Here is a 21,545-nt window from a genome sequence, read left to right as displayed (position 1 = left end):
CTTGAGGCCGACTATTCAGTATCGCTAACATAGTGTAGTTGGATCAATGGAGACAAATCCCTTTTCTTTTTTGCCGGCAAGAGGTGGAAGAAGCACTGTTCTTGTTCCTTCGACAGCCAGGACTGGTACAGGCTTTCTTTATGATGGCCCAAATTCTTTCTTGTCCACAATCTTTTTTCTGACCATATCCCTTACATTCGGAATCAAGACAGGTCTTGCCATGACTGATTTGACTTCCCTAGTGCCGGTAAATTTTACTTGCACATTGCTTAGTTGGGCCCATGATTCATTAAGAAACTGTAAAACAGCCAAAGGTTTATTCATATCAAATAGATTTTCATCCACCAATGTGCCTTCATAATCGAGATCAGGTACCCACATTCTCATCAGAAGTAGGACCTCGCAAAGGAGTGACACCCTCTACAGAACTTCTTGGCAACTTGTTGATGGCTCTTTGTACCTCATATAAGTGATTGACCCACATACCACCCAAACCTCATACTCTTGCTGTTAAAAATTGCTTTAAGTCTCAGTTTTTCCTTTCCACAACCAAACTTACCTTGGGATGGTACTGGGAGGACTACCGCAAATCTACACCCAAACCTTCCATGGCTTCCTTGTAAGCCCTGGAGCTAAACACGGGGCCAGAGTCAGAATGTTATGCGCCAACTGCATATGTCCCTATAAAGACTTGCAAATCTTTTATAACAGTTCAAGCATCAGTCGAGTGCTAAGGCCACACCCATAGAAATCTAGAGCATGATTCCACTGCCACCAAGATAAACTTGTAAGTCCTGTCTGATTCTAGGGTGCCGCAGTGGTCCATATAGACACACCCAGTAGTGGTGTTTTCACTGGACATGCCAAGGTTAAACCCTTCATCTGCTGGCAGATGTCGCACTTTAGGACAAAATTCTTTGTCTGTTTAGTAAAACCAGGCCATCAATAGCGCTGTTTCAATAATTTATGTATTTATTTTTAAAGTTTTATAGAGCACTAACCAGACCCAAGCTAGGGTATCAGAGCGCTTACCATAAGGTGTAAGGTGAAACATTCAAAGGGGAACATTGCATACAATGAAACATAGTCTGCTAGTGACAAGGAGTAGCAGCATTGAAAAAACGTATTCTGAACAATAAAAGACCATTCAAGTTCATGTGGGTCATCATTTCTAGTGGCAGCATTGAGAAGAAATGTTCTGAGCAGAAAATACAATTTAGGTTCATGTACGTCTTAGTTAAGCGGAACCCGAGAATAGAGGTAGATTGGGGTTGCCGATCTTGTGTCGTGGTTGTATTGATTTAAGGTAGGAATTTGCTCATCAGGAAAAATGTTGCTTCCTTTTTGAAGAGAGGGATAGAGGATATTTTTCTGATGTGTGGTGGAAGGGATTTCCAAATTCTTGGCGCTGCCCCAGAGAATGCTCTGTTGGAAGTTTTGGACTTTTTGAAACGTGAGGCTTTCAGAAGTAGATTCTTAGAGCTCCTTGAATGTCTGTTTCCTCCAGATAGGCTAAGTTTTTGGGCTAGGTACTGAGGGGTGTTATGGTTACGCACCTTGCGTGTGATGCAGGCCAATTTTAGGTGGATTTGAGCTTTGTAGGGTAGCCAGTTGAGTGCTTTCAGGTGTAGCGATATGTGGTCAAATTTCCTATAACATGTTATGAGTATTGCTGCAGCATTGAGACAGGCTTTTAGAGGGGCTGTTGAGAATTTGGGAAGCCCCACGAGGGTGGTACATCCATACTCAAGCCTAGAAATAACTAAGGAATGGACTGCAAATTTGAGGTACGAATTCTCAAGAAAAGGTTTCATTTTTCTGCAATAGCTGAGATGTAAGTGGGCATTTTTAGCCAATAAGTTGGCGTGGTTTTGCATGTTAAGGTTCTTATACAGAGTGATTCCGAGTGACATGGAGGAGTTCACTACAGTTGGCGTGCAATTCAACGCAGTGATAGTTTTGATCCATTCTTTTGTCTCACTGGAATTCCTAGTGGGGAGATTAGGAGAAACTCTGTTTTTGAGAGTTTAGCTTGAGGAAGTTGGTTGATAGCCAATGGACTGTCTTTTTGAGGGGTGTATTCATTGACCTTATCTCTTCGATAGAGGAGATCTTGATGTACAGTTGGGTGTCATCTGCGTACATGTGAAAGGATATGTTCTCCAGCTGTAGTAGCTCGGTGAGTGGTTCGACGTATAGGTTGAATAGCACTGGAGATAATGTGGAGCCTTGAGGAACTACCTGTAGGTTAGGTGAGGAAACTGAAAGATTGCTGTTGATCAAGTAGCATTGCATTCCGTTTTTTCCACGAACAATTTGAACCACAGAAGGACTTTACCAGATAAACCTATCCTGTATTCTATTCTTAGTAATTTGTCGTGGTTGACCGTATTGAAGGCTGAGGAGAGGTCGAGTAAAACTAGCAGGCAGGTTTTGTTGTGGTCAAGGGCTGCAGGGCGTCATCTACTATATGCAGGATGGCTGTTTCTGTGCTATGCCCACGTCTTAAACCTGATTGGTGAATGTTCAGTAGATTGACGTGCGAGATGTGTTGATTCAGTTGTTGCTGAACACATTTTTCCAGGATCTTGGCTAGCATGGGAATGTTGGTTATTGGTTGGAAGTTCTTGGGGTCGGAGTTATCTGCAGTAGGTTTTTTGAGGATAGGGGGAACTTGGCCTGTTTTTAAACAACCTGGGATGTGGTCTTGTGCTAGAGAGGCATTGATGATATTGGTCAAGAGAGGTGAGATGATATGGAAGAGGTGGGGTAAGCAATTTGAGGGGACAGGGTTTATGAAGTGGTTGTTGTTTGGTCGTCACAATAATATTGGTGATTTCATTGAGATCGTAGAGTTTAAACATGGCCCAGTGAGAGTTATTTTTGGGCAGTGGTAGCTCATGCAGTGCAGGCATTTTGGCTTCACTGCTCTTTGGGGTGGCTGAGTTGAGTGCTGGAACTCTTGACGCTGACTGAAAGCGAATCATGCTTCTGCCGCTATTCCTCGCTGCTGCCGCTTCGCGGGTGCCGCTTCCTGGCATTGACTTTGAAGGGAAGGCCAACAACGAACTTTGTGTGCTCTGGGGGAGAGTGCGGCTGTTGCAGGGGAAGAACGCGGTAGGGACTCACTTGCCCAGGAGTCCCTGCACGGCCTTTGACATCTTGGCTGCACCACCTGTTAGCCCCACCCCCGGCTCCGTAAATGGTTTAAAGAGCCCAATTTCCAGGATATCAGTGGGACCCTTGATGCTGAGTGAAAGCGAATCATGCGAAGGAACTGACCTGACGCTGCCCTTTTCATTTTGCCTGTTCCGCCGCTATTCTACGCCGCACCCGCTTCGCAGGTGCCGCTTCGCGGCATTGACTTTGAAGGGCAGGCCGACAATGAACTTTGTGTGCTCTGGGGGAGAGTGCGGCTATTGCAAGGGAGGAACGCGGTAGGGACTCACTTGCCCAGGAGTCCCTGCACGGCCTTTGACATCTTGGCTGCACCACCTGTTAGCCCCACACCCGGCTCGTCATACCCCCATTTAACTGGCTCACATACAGCTCCGCGGGACGTGAGCGGGACGCAAAGCGAAGCTCGGGCAAAGAGCGGGCCCTCTTAGGCCCCCCAGAGGCCGAAGGAGGTGGGGCTGGGCCCCCCTCCTTTCGCATCGATGTCCGTTACACGGCACGGGCCCCTACCATAATTTTCGAGTAAGCAGACGTTTTAAATGCATTCTTAGCGAACATTTTGAGACTACTTTTAGAGCTTTAGTCTGCCGAAACGAGGTCCCCATAGTGACTAGTGATTATCATGATGTTGTCTCGTCCCAAAGATAAGTCTCTATTGGCCGAGGAGTCAATCAAGGTACACTTGATAATTATATTTTTAGGGTTACCACATAAACCGACAGGGAAATCGCACTTGCAGAGTGACGGGCCGAGAGACGCCGCTCAGTGGAACTTATTAAGAACAAGCGTTTGTCTCTGGTCCCGTTACAGCTAGCTATCTCACCCATCCCAAGTTCACACTGCGAAAGGGAGGGCTGTGAGGTATCCTTCAGTGACAGCATCCCACTACTTTTGCAGGACAGATCCCCTCCACTAGTTGAAATTAGCGACCCCATCATAAATGTCTCAACCTCTTCTCTTAATTTGATTCCAGATGTAGAAGTTCTGCCGGACACTTCGTTACCACAAGCAAAGTCTGTTAAAAAAACAAAGACAACTCACAAAACCTCCCAAGCCCAAGGCCCACCCCCGAAAAAAAGGAGAAAGAGGGGGAGTGGTCCACAGAAAAACAAGATTAGCCATACTAATTTTGGATACTCTAACAGCTCCTCAACTAACGCACCCTCAACACCTGTAGTAGCCACCCCACCACATGTCCCAATAAAAGACTCATCCACTACTGATCTAGTGGGCAATATGGAACATCTAATTAGATCATTTATATTGCCATTAGCAGAGAGGCAAAAAATAATAGCCCAACAACTGGGAAATCTGGAACAAGCTATCGAGGAAATTAAAGGGGTTACTAAGGACCTATCAAAGTCATTAGAAGTGACCCCAATTTCTGTTTTAGCCCCAAATACCATCATTCAAAAAGAAACAAAAACAACTACTTTAGCTAAAACAACCCCCAAAATTAATGCCTCCTAAAACAACAGGGTTAAATACCAAAATAAAGACAAGGAGGCTCAAGTAGGTGGAAAATCAAATCTCCCACAAAATGCCTCAAAATTAAATCCCACAAAATTGAATGGCCATGAAAACGCTGTGAGGGTAATTCCATCTAAGAGGCTTATAGTAGACTTGCCTCCGGAAGCAGTTCCGTACGTGGTGGTTCTTACAGGAGTTCCACCTTTAGAGGAGGGTAGAACAGAAGCCCACTACCAACTGAGAAATAAAGTTATATTTTGGCTAAGACAGAATCGTCCACTACCACCAAATATATATGGCAAAATTGTACATGTCAGGCGTCTTCCCTGGTTAGGACAAAGAATAAAGGATATAAAGGGTGATAATATAATAATAAATTTTAGAGATGAGAGAGCAGTAAGGCATATTGTAAATTGGTCTCCCCAAAATGGTAGTAATGTAATCACCGCACATGACTTGACATACTTCTAAATTAGAGGATCAATGGCCCCTGTAAACAACGTTAGGCCCCTGTTTCAATCTCAGAGCCATCATACTGAGCCCCCATTCCGAAACCAGAATGATTTTTTTAGGCCTCCATCTCAAAACCTGGAAGGCTGCTATAGTTTTTTTTCTCAACAGCAATTTCATCTTCCTATTCGCGTTTACAACTGCTATGCGGCCTTATCGGGCATGGAGGGAGTTGATGGACTCCATTCTGGGGGTACAGCAAATGTTGTGGCTGACAGCTTACAAAAGGGGTTTCCACGACCATAGAATCATCTTCCAACGGTACCTCATATGTCCTGCTCCCAAAACAAATCTGTTTGCAGGACATAGTGACTGACTCTGTTGTACATGTAAATGTAAGACTCATTTATACCGCGCTAACAATCGCTCCAAGGAGCATCTCGGCGCCAATAAAAAGGACAACCAGATGTAAAGGTTGCCTTACTGCTTAGTGAGACCAAGACCGGAGTCACACTAGTGCTCTGGCAGTTGAGTCTGGAAGATTGTAAATCCAGGTTTTCAGTTGTTTGCGGAACTCAGATTCCTTGTCCAGTGCTCTTAATGGAGGGGGGAGGGCATTCCATGCTTTGGCACCCAATACCGCTAGGGATTTGCCCCCGCGGGTCTTGAGTCTGAACCCTGGAATGGTCAAAAGATTGGCATTTGAGGACCGTAGTGTGCGAGTTGGGCAGTATTTAACACATTTTTTCCTTAGGTATATGGGGCCTAAATTATGTACAGCACGAAAGGTGATTGTCAATACTTTGTGGAGGACTCTTTTAGTTATAGGCAGCCAGTGTAGTACATTGAGGGCTTTGGTTGCTGAGGATTTTCTTGGCCATTTCAAAACCAGCTTTGCGGCCGTATGTTGTACCATCTGGAGTTTATGGGTAACCGCCTTATTAGTGCCAGCATACAGGCTGTTGCAATAGTCAATACGAGAAGTAACTAATGCAATTGTGACTGTTTTCCTTGCTTCGAGGGGCAGCAAGTCAAAAAACTTCCTGAGCAGTTTTATTACCCCGAAGCAAGTGCCTGCCACTTTTGACGCCTGATGTTTAAAAGATAAATCGGCGTCAAACTGTACCCCAAGGTTACGAGCCGAGGAGGTAGTGTGGGGTGGTATTTCTGCCTTCTCGGGCCACCACAGTCTGGGGATAAATTCATTTTTTGGGCCTATAGGCACGATCTCGGTCTTGCCTGTGTTAAATTTTAAGTGGTTTTTCCGCATCCACTCAAAGGTGGCCGTTAAGCAGCACTTACGTTTTTCCTCCCAGACCTTGTTATCTTTGTCCATGACCAGGATCAGTTGAGTATCGTCGGCATATGCTATTACAGCTATGCCGTAGGACGATGTCAGCTGTATCAAGGGTGCGGTATAGACATTGAACAATGTCGGACTCAAACTGGACCCTTGAGGTACTCCCGTTGACAGCGACTTCTCACTGGACCGGAATTCCCCCAAGGTCACCACTTGTCACCTGTCACTAAGAACGTTTTTTATCCACTCTAAGGCAATGCCTTTAATGCCAGATGTTATTAGCCGGTCTATTAAGATAGCATGTGAGATTGTGTCGAAGGCCGCCGACAGGTCTAATAGTATCAGGACGGCCTTCTTGCCTTGATCTAGAGCTGAGCGGATAGTTTCAGTAGTGAACAGGAGAGCCGATTCGGTGGAGTGTTGAGTCCTAAAGCCAGCTTGATTGGGGTGCCATGCCTCATTCTCTTCCAGGAAGCGTGTCAGCTGTTTGTTCACTGTTGACTCAGTGATTTTACACAATGCCGGAAGAAATGAGATCGGGCTTAGATTTGAGAGTGTGGTGGGGTCGGGGAGTTGTTTTTTTGTAGAGGTTTTACTGCTGCCAGTTTCCACTCAAGGGGGACGTAGGCCGTAGACAGTGAATTGTTAACAATAGCATTTATGTCTGAGTTAACAATATCAGCAATGAGATGTAGGAGTCCTATAGGACATGGATCAAATGGTGATCCTGACTTGGTTGCCAAAATGGCACGTTTTGTCTCCTCTAGGCTGATTGTACGAAAAGCTGTAAGCTGGGTGACTTCCTGCCTTGTGTTTTCGTCCTCATATGTCGGATCGAAAATGGGAGCCTCAAAGTCTTTCGTCAGACCCCTAACCTTTCCTTCAAAAAAGTCTGCGATCGAATCACAAAGCATTTGTGAGGGAGGGATGTCCTGCATTAAACATTTGGGTTTACTAAAGTCCTTCACGATATTAAAGATCGCTTTCTGTTTGCTATTGGCTGTATCTATGGCTGACGTGAAGTATTTTGTTTTAGCCTGTTTGTTTAGTGCGTGATACGCTTTCTTGGGCATTTTATATTTGCTGCGTTCTGTGCTGAGGTAGTTTTTCCGCCAACTACGTTCAGCCCGTCTTAGTTCCCCCTGTTTGTTTTTGAGCTCTGGGTCAAACCAAGGGGCGGATCTCTTCTTTTTCCAGGGTTTGAGCTTGCGTCTTCCCTGTCCGGTCATACTTTTTAGTACAGTCATCCATTCCCTAAAGGTGTTTATGTTTGGGGATCCTGCTGACTTAGGTCTACAATCTCTATCTATTGAAATTAATTCTGGGTGCTTCATAGTGGCTTTCCAGTCCTCTTGTCCGGCCTGGTTGTTTTTGCAGGTATGCTTATTATTGGCATTAATCTCTGGTGTGATCGTAAAAGGTATTAGTGCATGGTGTGTCCATATTTGGGGTTTCAACTGATCTATTGTTAAAATATCTAAGTTGGTAGCAATACAATCAATCGTGTGTCCCGCCTCGTGGGTGGCTGGGGTATCGCATATTTTGAGACCCAGTACATCCATGGTTTCTCTAAAGAAGGCAGTGGATGCCTCAGTGGTAGACTCGAGATGAATGTTCACATCCCCCAGCAGGGTAAAGTTGAGTATCTAAGTATCAGTGAGCTTAGCGCATCTCCCATACTTCCTAGAAAGTCAGTACTAGTGCCGGGAGGGCGATAGATTAATGCCCCGGAGAAGGAGAAGTTGTCATGGATTTTAAGACTAAAGCCCATCCCTTCCGCATCCTTTAGATCATGGAGTTCTGTCGTTACGCACCCAAAAATATCTCTATGTATAATGGCTGCGGGACAGAATCAACCTTGCTCAGTTTCAATCTCTGAACAGGATCTAAACTCTAAACCTGTTAATAGACTGCCACTAGATAATGAGAGACATAAAGGGGTTGAGAAAAAAACATGCATCACAGTTTTATTTTGGAACGTGGCAGGGCAACGCTCCAAAGTGGCTAATGATGAATGGATGGTTTTCATTCCTAAATTCGACATTATATCTCTACAGGAGACCTGGTCATGCGACGCGATACATACGGAGGGTTTTAAAACCTATTTTTCACGTGCCCAACCATCCACCTCAGGCAGAGCGAAAGGAGGCCGAACAATCTATGTTGCAAACCTCCTTAATACAATCGAAGTAGTGCCCATAAAACTAGATCCTAATTTTCAGATCCTAAGGTTATGCCTCAACACCAGGGATAGCTTCCTCATAGTCAATTTCTATAATAATTTGCCTGACGCTGAGGCATTGAATGTGGGATCCCTGATCCACTCTGTATTACTAACTCATAAAAGGAAGGCAATCAATGAGGAGGTAATTATCTGGGGGGGGATTTCAATCTGGGTCCATGCCTATTTGGTAGAAATGACATCTGTGGTATCCAAGATGAATTTGGAAATCCCATCACACATTTCAGGCATTCCACCCTAGGTAACCTTCTCAATGAAACATTGTTTGAGCTAAACTCAGTCCTAGCAAACAACCTGAACAAGGCAGACTTGTCATTTGCCCCCACATTCCATGGGAGGGGACATCAAACAGTTATAGACTCCATCTTACTCTCCAAAGGAGAAATGACTATAGATGCAGTGTTTACCACACACAATTGCCCGAAGTTATCATAATCCTATTAGTATTTCTATGTCATTGTCCCACAAGCCAACGAGTGGCTTTAGTTCCATCCTAGCACAAAACAGCATGGCTTTAAACAGATTAAATGGATATGCGTTGAAATGGGGGAAAGTAGACCCTATAGAAATAACAAAGCTATTGGTGGTAAGGGCCTTTTCTTCCCCCATAAAATGTCTTGCTCTAGACGCAACAGACCTAGAAATCATTGCCAATTTTGAGATAATTCTTAGTCAAGTCAAGTCAAGTCATAAAATTTGTATAGCGCACTACATACCCAGAGGGTTTCAAGGCGCTTAGGAATGGGAGGAGGATTATTTGTCAAATATCCATGTTTTAAGCTGCTTTCTGAACGCTAGGTGGTTCTGGGTGAGGCGAAGGTAAGCGGGGAGTGAGTTCCATGTTTTAGCAGCCAGGTATGAAAAGGATCTGCCTCCCATGGTGGTCTTGTTGATGCGAGGTACAGTGGCGAGGGCTTGGCTAGAAGAACGTAGTTGGCGGGAGGGGGTGTAGAAGGACAGTCGAGAGTTGAGGCAATCTGGTCCGATGTCGTAGAGTGATTTGTGTGCGTGGGTAAGCAGTCGGAAAGTGATCCTCTTATTGACGGGTAGCCAGTGGAGGTCTTTAAGGTGACTAGAGATGTGTTTGTTGCGTGGGATGTCTAATATGAGCCTGGCTGAGGCGTTTTGGATTCGTTGGAGTTTCTTCTGGAGTTTTGCGGTAGTACCCGCGTAGAGGGTGTTTCCGTAGTCCAGTCGGCTCGTGACCAGAGCGTGGGTGACTGTTTTCCTTGTTTCGGAGGGGATCCAGCGAAATGTTTTTCTGAGCATGCGAAGAATGTTGAAGCAAGGGTTGAATTAAAACATAAATCCACACAGAAGAAGGGATGGTTTAATCACGATTGTATGGTTGCCTATTCCAACTTAAAAACTGCTTTGAGGAAGTCGGTTAGGATCCCACAAGAGGTAATACATTTAAGGAAGCTATACAACTCTGCACTGAAATCAAGGAAAAAAGAATTAAAAAACCAACTATGGGATCAACTGCATGAAAGCTGCACCCATAAGAACTCGGCTGCTTTCTGGCAAGTGGTCAAGTCTCCTTTCCTAACTGATAATACTAACCACTCAAAGTTAGAGGTAGCAATAGAGGAGAAGGAATGGGTCCTTCACTTTTCTAAGATTTTTTCTCTCAGTCCGAAACCTCCTAATACACAGGACCTAAAATCCAAGGATTCCATCCTTCGGGATGATTCAGCCAGCCCCTATCCCATTGATTTACAATTCACACGAAACCAAATCGCACAGGCTCTGAAAGCTAGTAAAAATGGGAAGGCACCGGGTCCAGATGGTGTTCCCATCGACCTGTTTAAAGCCCAAATGGACCTCTGGACCCCCCTTCTAACTAGAGCCCTGAACGCAACTTTGTTGCATTCTTGCATTCCTTCATTTATGTTTTCTATGTCTTTTACCTCTGTTATAGTTGCTGGAGCCTAGAATGTATGATGCGTGCCTGCATCTTACATGCTGGGTTCCAGATTCTGCCTTCAACTGTTTTCATCTATCTGGACTTGCTATGTAACGGACGTGCTGAGCTTCTTCTGCTAAGCTTCAAAATAAATTCCTATATTTTTATATATATATGCTTCCTACGTTTTTATACTGGCGACGAGGGACATCCATCATATTTCTGCCACGTTATCTACCAAGCACAGGAGCAGGAATTTTGAGAATCCACGATTTCAAGATTTAAAATACATTGTTTTACATTAGAAGAGAAACTGACCTTTTTGTATCGATTTCCTGCTTACTCCGGTGAATTTCCACAAAGTATTAAACATTTCATGCATTTCTTCGTGTTTTCGGCGTTTTGGTGAGTGAACCGAGGCTTGTTGTACACGTCATCCTGACGCTTGACATTTCAGCCAATCAAATACTCCCTTCGGCGTCTTCCCCGATTTGTCAATCAGTGTCAGGCATTTCAACCAGCCTCTGCTGTGCGGCACCGCGCATTACGCTAAACCACCATTTTGTGTCCATGGTAACTGAAGTTACCGAGGAGGAAGAAACACAAAGCATTTGACTTATGCCCATCAGACAGGAGAAATCGAACTGTTTTGCTTTTGAGATTAAAAAAAAAAGGTACACTTTTCACGCTCTTCTTCTCCTTGCATGTTTTGTTTTAATTAATCCTCACTTGAGAGTATTTTCAACAAAGCAACAGTTTTTCATTCTTCAAGACTTCTTTGCAAACTATTGACTACTTACATATTAAGACTATTTCATAAATGTTACGCCATATCAACGTTACTTTCTACATTTGGAATTATATACACTGAAAACTTGAACAGGAATTCTTATTTTTATTGCAAGACTGCCATCTACTGGATGTTTTTAGTAATTATTTTTTCTTAACTTTCATTACATTTAAGATTAATTTTTGGACATTATATGGTGATATTATTTTACTTCCTCTTCTTAATTTTCTTAATTTTATTTATTTAAGTATTCATTTTACATTTAGGATTTATTATATACTTTAAGATGCAATTTGATCCTCCTTCAAAGTTCTTACAGTCTAAGGGTGATCCACCCATTCCATGGACAAGATGGAAAGAGGAATTTTTTACTTATCTCAAGGCAAAGGACGGAGAACGCATGTCTGCTGAGAGAAAAAAGAATATATTCTTACATTGCCTTGGTTCAGAGGGACAGTTAGTATTTAGAACTTTGCCACCTGTTAGGTCGGGTGGTGATAGTAATGTATATGATGAAGCTGTTTCAAGAATTGAAGGTAGATTCAAACCTATTACTAGTGTTGCACTTCATAGATTTAAATTTTATACAAGGGTTCAGGATGAAAAAGAATGTTTCGATGATTTTCCTACAGCTTTACGGGCATTATCACTACATTGTAATTTTGGTCTTATGACAGATGAAATGATCAGAGATCAGATCATTGTGCACGTAAAGAGTAAGAAAGTTCAAGAACAGTTGTGGATTTTAGGTGATCCAAGTTTAGAAACAGCTATCAGTACTGCTAAAGCTCTTGAGCAGTCAGATAAATGGATAAAATCTCTGGATATAGCATCCACTTCTAACACTTCTACTTCTAGTAATGAGGTTAGTGTTGTTAAACCTCAGGAGCCGAAAAATCTTTATTATTCCAATAGGAACGATGGAAAGTCTAAGCATTTTTTTTGTTTTAGATGTGGTAATCCTGACCATATTGCTTCTTTTCCACAGTGTCCAGCTATTAGTAGACAATGCAATAAATGTGGGCGTTCTGGACATTTTTCGAAAATGTGCAAAGCTCCTACAAAGTCCTTCCAAGACACTAAAAAATCTTCGTTTTCTACTTCTAAACGTCCTGGTGGTAATATGTCATATGTTAATGAGGAAGCATGTAATGATCCAGATATTAAGGAATTTGGTATTGTTGTTTCTGTACAAGAGTCATTTGACATTTCACTAGCTGATACTTTATCATCTCCTAAAAGTTTAGTTAACATTTTAGGAAAGGTATTAGAGCTTATGGTGGACTCTTGTTCTCCATGGACTATTATCACTCAAGAATATTGTATAGAATCATTTGGAGATCAAGTAGATATCAATTCGTTGTCTAAACCTGATATCAGTGCTTACAATTTCGATGGATCTAAAATCAATTTTATTGGTTTTAAGGAAGTTCTGCTTACTATCAAGAGTAGTTCTGCTATGGTTAAATTATATGTTGCATGGAAAGGTGTGAATGTGTTGGGATGGAGGGACCAAGCAAAATTAGGAGTTACATAGAGCCCTAGGTTAAAAGACCCGGTGTCAGTCCTTGCAATATCTAATGAAGAGTCTAGTGTGTTACCTGAGTTTACAGAAATTTCTCGTGCTTTTCCTAATGTGTTTTCTGATAAGTTGGGTAAGTTGAATGGGTTTAGTCATAGAATCAAAGTTAAGCCCCATTCTGTTCCTGGTAAACAAAAGCTAAGGGGGGTTCCTATCAGCATTAGGAATGAGCTTAGAGATATGTTGGATACCATGGTGAAGGAAAATATAATTGAGGAAGTGGAATCATCAGAGTGGGTTTCTCCCATTGTTTTATCCATTAAACCCGACAAAAGTATTAGGTTATGTGTGGATTTGAGAGCACTTAATAAGAGTTTAGTTACTGACTGTCACCCACTTCCTAACATTAATGAAATGCTGTGTATGTTGGATGGTGCATGTGTGTTTTCGACGTTAGATCTTAGGTCTGCGTATCACCAGATCGAGCTCACTGAAGACTCTAAACAATTCTCAGCGTTTATCACCCCTCATGGGTTATTTCAATTCAAGAGAATGCCATTTGGTTTGGCTTCAGCTGCTTCAGTGTTTCAAAGGGCCGTGTATCACATCTTTAAAGATCTTGGGTCATTCGTCAAGTGTTTTCAAGACGATATACTAGTTTTTTCTAAAAATAACTGTGAACATCATTCTCACCTTAAAGAGGTTTGCTCTAAATGAGAAAAATTTGGTCTGACAATTAAGGCCAGCAAGTGTAATTTTTTCTGTAAATCTGTTGAATATTTGGGACACACTCTTTCCGGAGAAGGAGTTGTACCAAAGAAAAATCTAGTGGATGCTATTATGAAAGCGCCAGCTCCGGATAATAAGGAAAAATTGCTCTCGTTTGCTGGGTTATGTGAGTATTATAGCAAATTTATTCAAAATTTTGCTAACAAGATGGAACCCCTGAGAGAATTGACCAGGAGTTCTGCTAAATTCGTTTGGACGGACAAGCAAGACATTGCTTTTAAGCAAATCAAGCATGAGATTGTCAATGCTCCCACTCTAAAATCATTCTGTATTAATAAGAAATGCATTGTTACTGTGGATGCCAGCCTATATGGGATTGGAGGTGTTCTGAGTCAGAGTGCGGGTATGGATGAGTGGTGTGTAGCTTTTGCTTCTAGAACCTTATCTTCCACAGAAAGAAGGTACTCGGTTATTGAAAAAGAGCTGCTAGCATGTATTTGGACTGTGGAGCATTTTAGAAATTATGTGTGGGGAAATAGGTTCATTTTGAGAACAGATCACAAACCGCTGGTGGGGATTTTGTCTCCTGGGGGTGGATGGAACTCTACAGCACGGATAGCTCGATTATCTTCACGTCTTCAGGAATATGATTTTGAAATTGTTTATGTACCGGGAAAGAGCAACGTCACGGCAGATTTTCTCTCTAGGTTACCCTGTAATATTGAAAAGGTTCCCACTATAGATCTTGATGTTGACGTTGTTGCTTCTATTGGTGATTGCATTTCTCAAGAGTTTTTAATGTTAAGTGAAGAAGAGTGGTTTAAGGAAATGGAAAAAGATGCTGTATGCCAACTGATTTTTGAGTATGTAAGAGTTGGATGGCCAAACAGTAAGTGTACTTATGCTGAATTAGCCTCTTTTTGTCAGGTTTCTTCTGAAATTGAAGAGTTTGGAGGTTTTTTATTTAAGACTGGTAAGCTAATTCCTCCTGCTTCTTTACAAGAGAAGATTTTGTTGCTGGCTCACCAAGGTCATATTGGTATGTCATCTATGAAACGTTTGATTAGGGATAATTTTTGGTGGCCTGGAATTGATAAGATGGTTGACAGAATGGTGAGGGAATGTTCACAGTGTATTAGTAGCGATAAAATGCTTCACTTATCTTCTGCTCCTCTTAAGCCTGTGGCTTGGCCTAACTTCCCTTGGCAGAAAGTGGCTTTCGACATCTCTGGTCCTTTTAGACATTTGCCTTTAAATGCTCGATTTTCTTTGGTGTAGATTGACTACCATTCGAAATGGCCCGAAGTTAAGTTTGTCAGTAATGTTTCTTCGCAGGTTATTATGCTTTTCTTGAAAGAGATTTTTGCTAGGGAAGGTTTTCCAGAGATTTTTGTCACGGATAATGGTACGCAGCTGGTTTCTTCTGATATTGAACAGTTCCTCAAGAGTTGTGGTATTAAACATCATACTGTCTCCTTATATGAGCCTAGGGAGAGTGGTCAGGTTGAACGTTTCAACCGAGTTGTTAAGGATTGTATTAGTGGCATAAGTTCTTCTGATGATAATTGGTTGGATGTTATCAGGAAAAGGTTATGGATCTATCGCATCACATCTCACTCTGTTACTGGTGTGAGTCCTTTCAAACTTCTGAAAGGAAGGGAACCTACTTCTGTCATTTGTCTTGGTGGGTTAAGAAGTTAAACAAGAATGATTCTAAAATTGATATTGAGAGCGTTGCTAAACGTGTTGAAAATAAGCAACAGGGTATGAAGGTGTTGTTTGATTCAAAGTTGAATGTCAAAGTTCATGATTTTGTGGTGGGAGAATGGGTGAGGATTAAGAAACCCGGTTTTCTGGTTAAAGGGTTTTCTAAATTCTTTCCTCCCATTAAAGTGGTTTAAGTTTTCAAAAACAGTGTTGTCACTCAAGATGGAAGAGTTTGGAATGTTCGTAGAGTGGCCAAATGTCCTGGTTCTTTTAACTCACTTCCATCTCAGACGCCTTGTCTGAATAACAATCCATGTTGATCCGTAATGTTAATTTGTGTCCTCAAGGTTCTTCTTATAAAGATTTGTCAATTGCATCTAGAGTTAAAACTGATGTTAGACCCAAAAGAATGCCCAGTAGATACCTGTGTTAATTTCTTTTGTTAGGGATAAGATGTGTTGCATTCTTGCATTCCTTCATTTATGTTTTCTATGTCTTTTACCTCTGTTATAGTTGCTGGAGCCTAGAATGTATGATGCGTGCCTGCATCTTACATGCTGGGTTCCAGATTCTGCCTTCAACTGTTTTCATCTATCTGGACTTGCTATGTAACGGACGTGCTGAGCTTCTTCTACTAAGCTTCAAAATAAATTCCTATATTTTTATATATATATGCTTCCTACGTTTTTATAAACTTGCAATGTTGGTTTATTGGAATCTTGGTCGAGATCCGTGCTAGTTCCCATTTTTAAAAAAGGGGACCGGGGTCGGTTACCTGCTATCGCCCGATCTCTCTCTTAGACTCCCTTGGTAAGGTGGCTGGTCGAGTCGTTTTAGAATTACTACAAGATTGGGCAGAGGATGGCAGAATTATCTCAGACCTTCAGTACGGATTTCGCCAGAGCTTGGGGACCATTGAACAGGCCTTAAATCTTTCACTCCTGATTGACAAGAACATTTTCATCAAAGGAGGAGACCTGTACATGGTCTATGTTGATTTATCGTCCGCATTCGATTGTGTCTCCCATGTCAAGCTTTTGTCATTATTGAATGACATGGGGGCACCATTGAATGAAGTAAAGTTTCTGAGAGAACTTCATTCAAATGCCACAGCAAAAGTGCGCCATGGGGTGGGGGGGAGCTGACGGCGGAGTTCTCGGTAGAGAGAGGGGTGAGGCAAGGGTGTGTCCTGGCACCCTTTCTCTTCACACTATACACGAATGGGCTAGAAAGAGAGATGTTGAAGGGGTGCCAGGATCTACCAATGGTAAAGAATCGGCTAATTCCCGCTCTTCTTTATGCTGATGACACCGTTATACTAGCTCGCACCCCCCTTGAACTTCAAAAGAACTTGGATAGATACTCCTCTTATATGGCTGGTCTGGACCTGAAAATAAACGAGGGCAGGTGCAGTCCATAAAAATAAAATGAGGGGCATCTACCTTAATAAGGAAAAAATAGCGACAACACATAAATACTCTTATTTGGGCATAACAATAGATCATAAACTTTCCTGGAAACCAGCTTTGGAAACACGCAAACGGCTTTTTTTAAGAACCACAGCAGCCTTGATTAATTTTGCCAGGAAGTTGGGAAAGAGCGCTCCCCCCGAAATCATTATGATCTATAAAGCTCAATGCCTATCCGTGGCTTTGTATGGGGCTGGTCTTTGGGGCTTTGTGGCCACTGACAGCATTCAGAGGGTAGAAAATTCCTTTTTGAGGTTCCTTCTCGCAGTACCTGCTAGTACGGGTACTTTCGCTTGTCACACCGAGTTGGGTCTCGCGTATGTGATGGACTTAGCTAAAATCGAACCTTTGTTATTATGGCGCAGGATTTGGACTTCAGATAAAGCAACCTTTACTCAATCTATCCTTTCCGATTGCCTTGCCATGGATAACATAAATAACTCTAGGTGGTTGCGGTATATAGCAAGGTTTTTTCATGATTTGGGATGTGACCAATATTATCATAACCCCTCCTCAATTCGTGAGGCATCAAGGAAGGCCTTAAAAAAGAAATGTCTCGCTCATCTTGAGGACCTAAGATTGATGAACGAGGTCACTAAACCTTCTGTCATTCACAGTTTGCTCATACAATCAGTACCCACCATACAGCCGTACCTGACCTACAACACCAGGAGTTATGAGCGATATCTCTAGGTATGGTTTAGAATGAATTTTTTCCATAGAATGGTTGCATTCACTACCAGAAATAACTGAGCCAAAGAGCTAACGCCCTGTCCCTGTGATGATACCTCTTCTCAATCTACCTTGCACACCATTCTTTTCTGCAAATTTTATTGTGAACTCAGTAAAAAATGGCTTATACCTTTTTTAAGGCACAACGGTTTTAGACAGTGTCGCCCGAGTCTCTTTTTTTTACAGCTGCTACAGGAGGAGAAGTTGGTATTTATAGTGGCTAGCTTTCTTAAATGTCTTGTTCGACATCGCATGAATTTAGACTGTACATTGCAAAACAGTCAATCTTGAAATTTAATACTGCAACAAGCAATCCCACACTTTTAAACGTTTTCAATCTGCTGGTTGTTAATCGTCTTATATTTTAACTTGTAAATATTGTAGTTTTTTTTTAAATTGTACTATTAATGATTATTTAAATGTATATTTTTGTGCATATATGTATGTTTATCTTTGTATGCTTTTATGATTTGCAACCAAAATCGAAATAAAGCAAGATTTGAATCAAATTGAATTTGAGTGCTGCTACCATAGTTCCAGTTGAAGAGAGTTTGTTTTAGCTGAGAAAAATGAGGAAAATTCTACACTACACAACAGTGATTTCAATGTTAGGAGTGAAGATTTAGCTAATTTGTTAGATTGTTGTTTCTGAATTTCAAAGAGTTTCTTAGGTCTATTTTTGGCCTTGTCTAGTTCTGATCGGAAAAAGTCTTTTTTTGATTGTAGGATACTTTTATTGTAGTAGTTTCTCGATTTCCGGAGAAGTTTAAGATGATTGGGGGAGGGATGTTGCCTCCTTTTCCGTTCCGCTGACATGAGTTTTTGCGTTTCTCTTCATTTAAGGATGCACTGAACCATGTGTTACTGTCTTTATCCCGAATTCTTTTGAGTTTTGGTGGAGCGGCTTGCTTGAAGAATTTGGTCATTGCGGAGTTGTAGGGAATTCTTGTAGGGAATTTCTTGTAGGGAAATTCAGTGTAGGGAATTCTTGATCTGTTTATAATAGTGCCAATAACACAACTTTTTTGGCCTGCCAGCTGAGCCGTGCAGTCTCCTAGAGACTGTGTCTTTGTATCACTGGGATGGAACTTGCCAGCATATCTGTACAAGTGTGCTTTGTATGCTATGGGTACTGTTTCTCCTTCATTGAAGATTAGGTAAGTGAACCCAGATTGACTTACTATAACACAAATTACCAGATTGCTGACATTTATGCATGCCTGCAAGTGTTTTGAAGCTTTCATGTCAGCTTGTAGTGAACAAAGGATATCTGGGTGTTCCTCTGTCTAATGCCTAACAGAAATATCAGGACTTATTAAGTCGTAGAGAGTTTTAACTTTTTCTGCCTAATCCAAAATGTATATTCTGCTAAAATTTAAAGATCCCAATATGAATTGTAAGTGTTTCAGCAAGTTGGGAGGTTGGAGCGGCTCACACTTTTCTAAAAAGTTAGCTGAAAGGCTTTTCCATTCACTTGACAGCTCATATCCTAAAAGTAGGATATTGAGGTGGGTTAATATTAAATTTGTAGCCCTCAGAGGTGAACTCCAGGATTTTGTTGCTCACTCCGGCCAAGTGATCCTTTAAATCATCATCCGTCAGATAAATATAATCTGTATAGGACAATGCCTCTTCTACCAAACTCTGAAGTAGCTATGTTACCCAGGGAAGAACAACCCAGGGCTATTCTTATACCCTCGGGGAGTCGACAACATTGACACTGAGAACCACGCTTAGAAAATGCAGTGAAATACCTGCTTTCAGGCACTATATTTTGGCAGAAAAAATCCATTAGAGATTTCTAGTGTTGTTTTGTATTTTTCCCAACAATGTTATTCATTAATGTGGCACTATGTGCATTCTGTACTGCTAATTTGTTTGTGCATGAGTTCAGATGTCTGTAGTCTAAAACTAGACGGTATGAAATATTTGGTTTCATTACTGGAAACAAAGGATTATTCATTGGAGAGATGTAAGTCTCTATCACACCCTGGCATTCAAGTTGATCTAAGATCTCCCTGAGCTGTTTTTTCACTTCTTGTTTAAATGGTTACTGTCTCTGTGGAGTTGGAGTCGTTTTTACTTGGATTATATGGTGAGTTGACTCAGCATCCTATCCAACATGGTTGTGATATAAGGATGGAGCAAGGGCTACTGCCCACTCCTGTGCGTATGTGTGTTTTAAGTATATTGGAACGAGGTTGGAAAAAGCTGGTAAAATTACTGTTTCTCCCTTTGGGCAATCCATAACAATTTCAGGCAGCCAATCTATTTCAGCTAAAAGGATATCATAGCCAAAAGTCAGTTTCTCCCAAAAGAGACCTTTAATTTTTCTGGGATTGCCCCCCTCCCCCATTTGGAGAGTTGTTTCATGTAACCAATGTTGGACACTTACCCTTGTATTAGGTGTTTCTACCATGATGTGTTAATTCACCTCTGCTGTCACCATAAATTACATCAGGTTCTGGACAGCTATTGATACTTCTGCTGCACTGTCTAGCATCATCGGAGCCCGTTCTCCGTTCAAAAGTGTGGTCATCGGAGTTCTGGGCATGTCTAACTTTGAGACCTGCTAATTTCTTCTTTTTAAATTGAGGTTTTGGCTTTGCTTCTTTTTTGGAAGTGTAATCTGAAGTTCTTGGCGTGTCTCCGGACTCTCTAAGCTCTTCTTGTCTATGTTCCTTCTAGGTGAATTCTGAAAGGACCGAGAGGAATGTGTATCAGTATCCTGATACCTGTCACGTTTTTTAATGTAATCTCTATTCCTAAGGTTGTACCTCTTGTTGGAGGGCTCCTCTTGAGGAGACCTACCCCTGGACTGAGATCAATTATTTTGTTTTTTATTGTTATCCGATTTCTTCTTGGAAAACCAGGTGGATGATTGGTGTAATCCTTCTCAGCACCACCCATGAGTTAAGGCTGTATTGTTCTTGCTCCCAAACTATCTTTACTTAATTCAGCATAGGTGTCTTTTTGGTAATTCACGTTCCTGTTTTAAAGAAGCGAAATCCCTCAGTATTTGGTGTATTGCCACTGCTGCTGTCTCTTTTTTTATATTTGCTAATATTATAAATGCTACCTGGGCAAAATTACCACATAATTTAATCTCTAAATTCAGAGCAGATTCTTCTCCATACTCAGTCTGTATTTGTCTTAATACCTTAGGTATTACTGCTACTGATGGGATACCATGAGTCCTGGTATATATTGCAGTGAAAACTGTACCCCAAGGGTTACAATCCTCTACCTAGGGAGATATCCCCATCGGCATTCTGAGTTTTTCTTGAGGGCTTGTGTGGGGAAATACTGCCTCTAGCTGTGTTAATATTTTAGCAATCTAGAATGGCATTTGCTCACTTTTAGTGGGCATTATACCCATAACTGTGTGTAGCATTTGTAGTGTAACTTTAGTAGTAGATCCCTGAATGTGTCCTGTTGGTATAGCCCTTGTTGGCTGAAGTGTGAATGTTCTCATCACAAATTGTGTCAGATTTCTGTAAAGTGTTAATATTTCTTTATGAAGTGGACGTAAGTCTGCTACTGGTATTGTGTCAATCGCTAGAAGCAGTGTGTAAGCTGCTAGGACAGGCCAAGTGGCTCCATCTCTTCCAAGGAGACCCAGTCTTACTTTGTCTTTTGTGTGGGGGAGGGTACCGTTCAACCAGTTTATATGCTCCTGGTTGGTGAGGGGAATTTCAATGTCCTCATACGGACAGTATTCATCTGGTGTTTCATCTTCAGTGTAAGAATGAAATGTCTTTGATTGTGCATCTGCTGAATAGAATTCAACCCATGAATAAATACATGTGTTCTCTATGATTAGTGAGCCTTAATCACAAATGTTCCACCACTAGCTGAGACTCCTTAGTCTGCTAGTTTTAAATAAGGGTAGGTCTAACATTTTCTGAAATGTTGATTTCCCCTTCTAGTTCGTCCTCAACTCCTGCACCTGCACATAGTGCTGGGGCAGTGTCACCTTCTTCAGACATTGTGGAAAAAGTTTCAAAGTAACTGAGATACAAGTTTTATGCACAATAGGAACTGTTTCTCT

The 21,545-nt window shown here is 41.8% G+C and overlaps 1 protein-coding gene across 1 annotated transcript in view; it reads right to left on the bottom strand.

Moving 5' to 3' along the window:
* Positions 1-21,545, bottom strand: part of LOC147718186 (vomeronasal type-2 receptor 26-like) — a 47,576-nt gene that overhangs the window by 8,487 nt on the left and 17,544 nt on the right. The window contains exon 2 of the mRNA XM_086966630.1: positions 4,001-4,192. Within this exon, the coding sequence (XP_086822756.1) occupies positions 4,001-4,192 (192 nt within the window). The remainder of the gene's footprint in view (positions 1-4,000; positions 4,193-21,545) is intronic.

The sequence above is a fragment of the Lissotriton vulgaris genome, chromosome 4_1 (assembly GCF_964263255.1).
Source record: "Lissotriton vulgaris chromosome 4_1, aLisVul1.2, whole genome shotgun sequence".
Taxonomy (NCBI): domain Eukaryota; kingdom Metazoa; phylum Chordata; class Amphibia; order Caudata; family Salamandridae; genus Lissotriton; species Lissotriton vulgaris.
The sequence above is the reverse complement of the archived record's forward strand: the minus strand, read 5'-3'. Positions and strand labels throughout refer to the sequence as shown.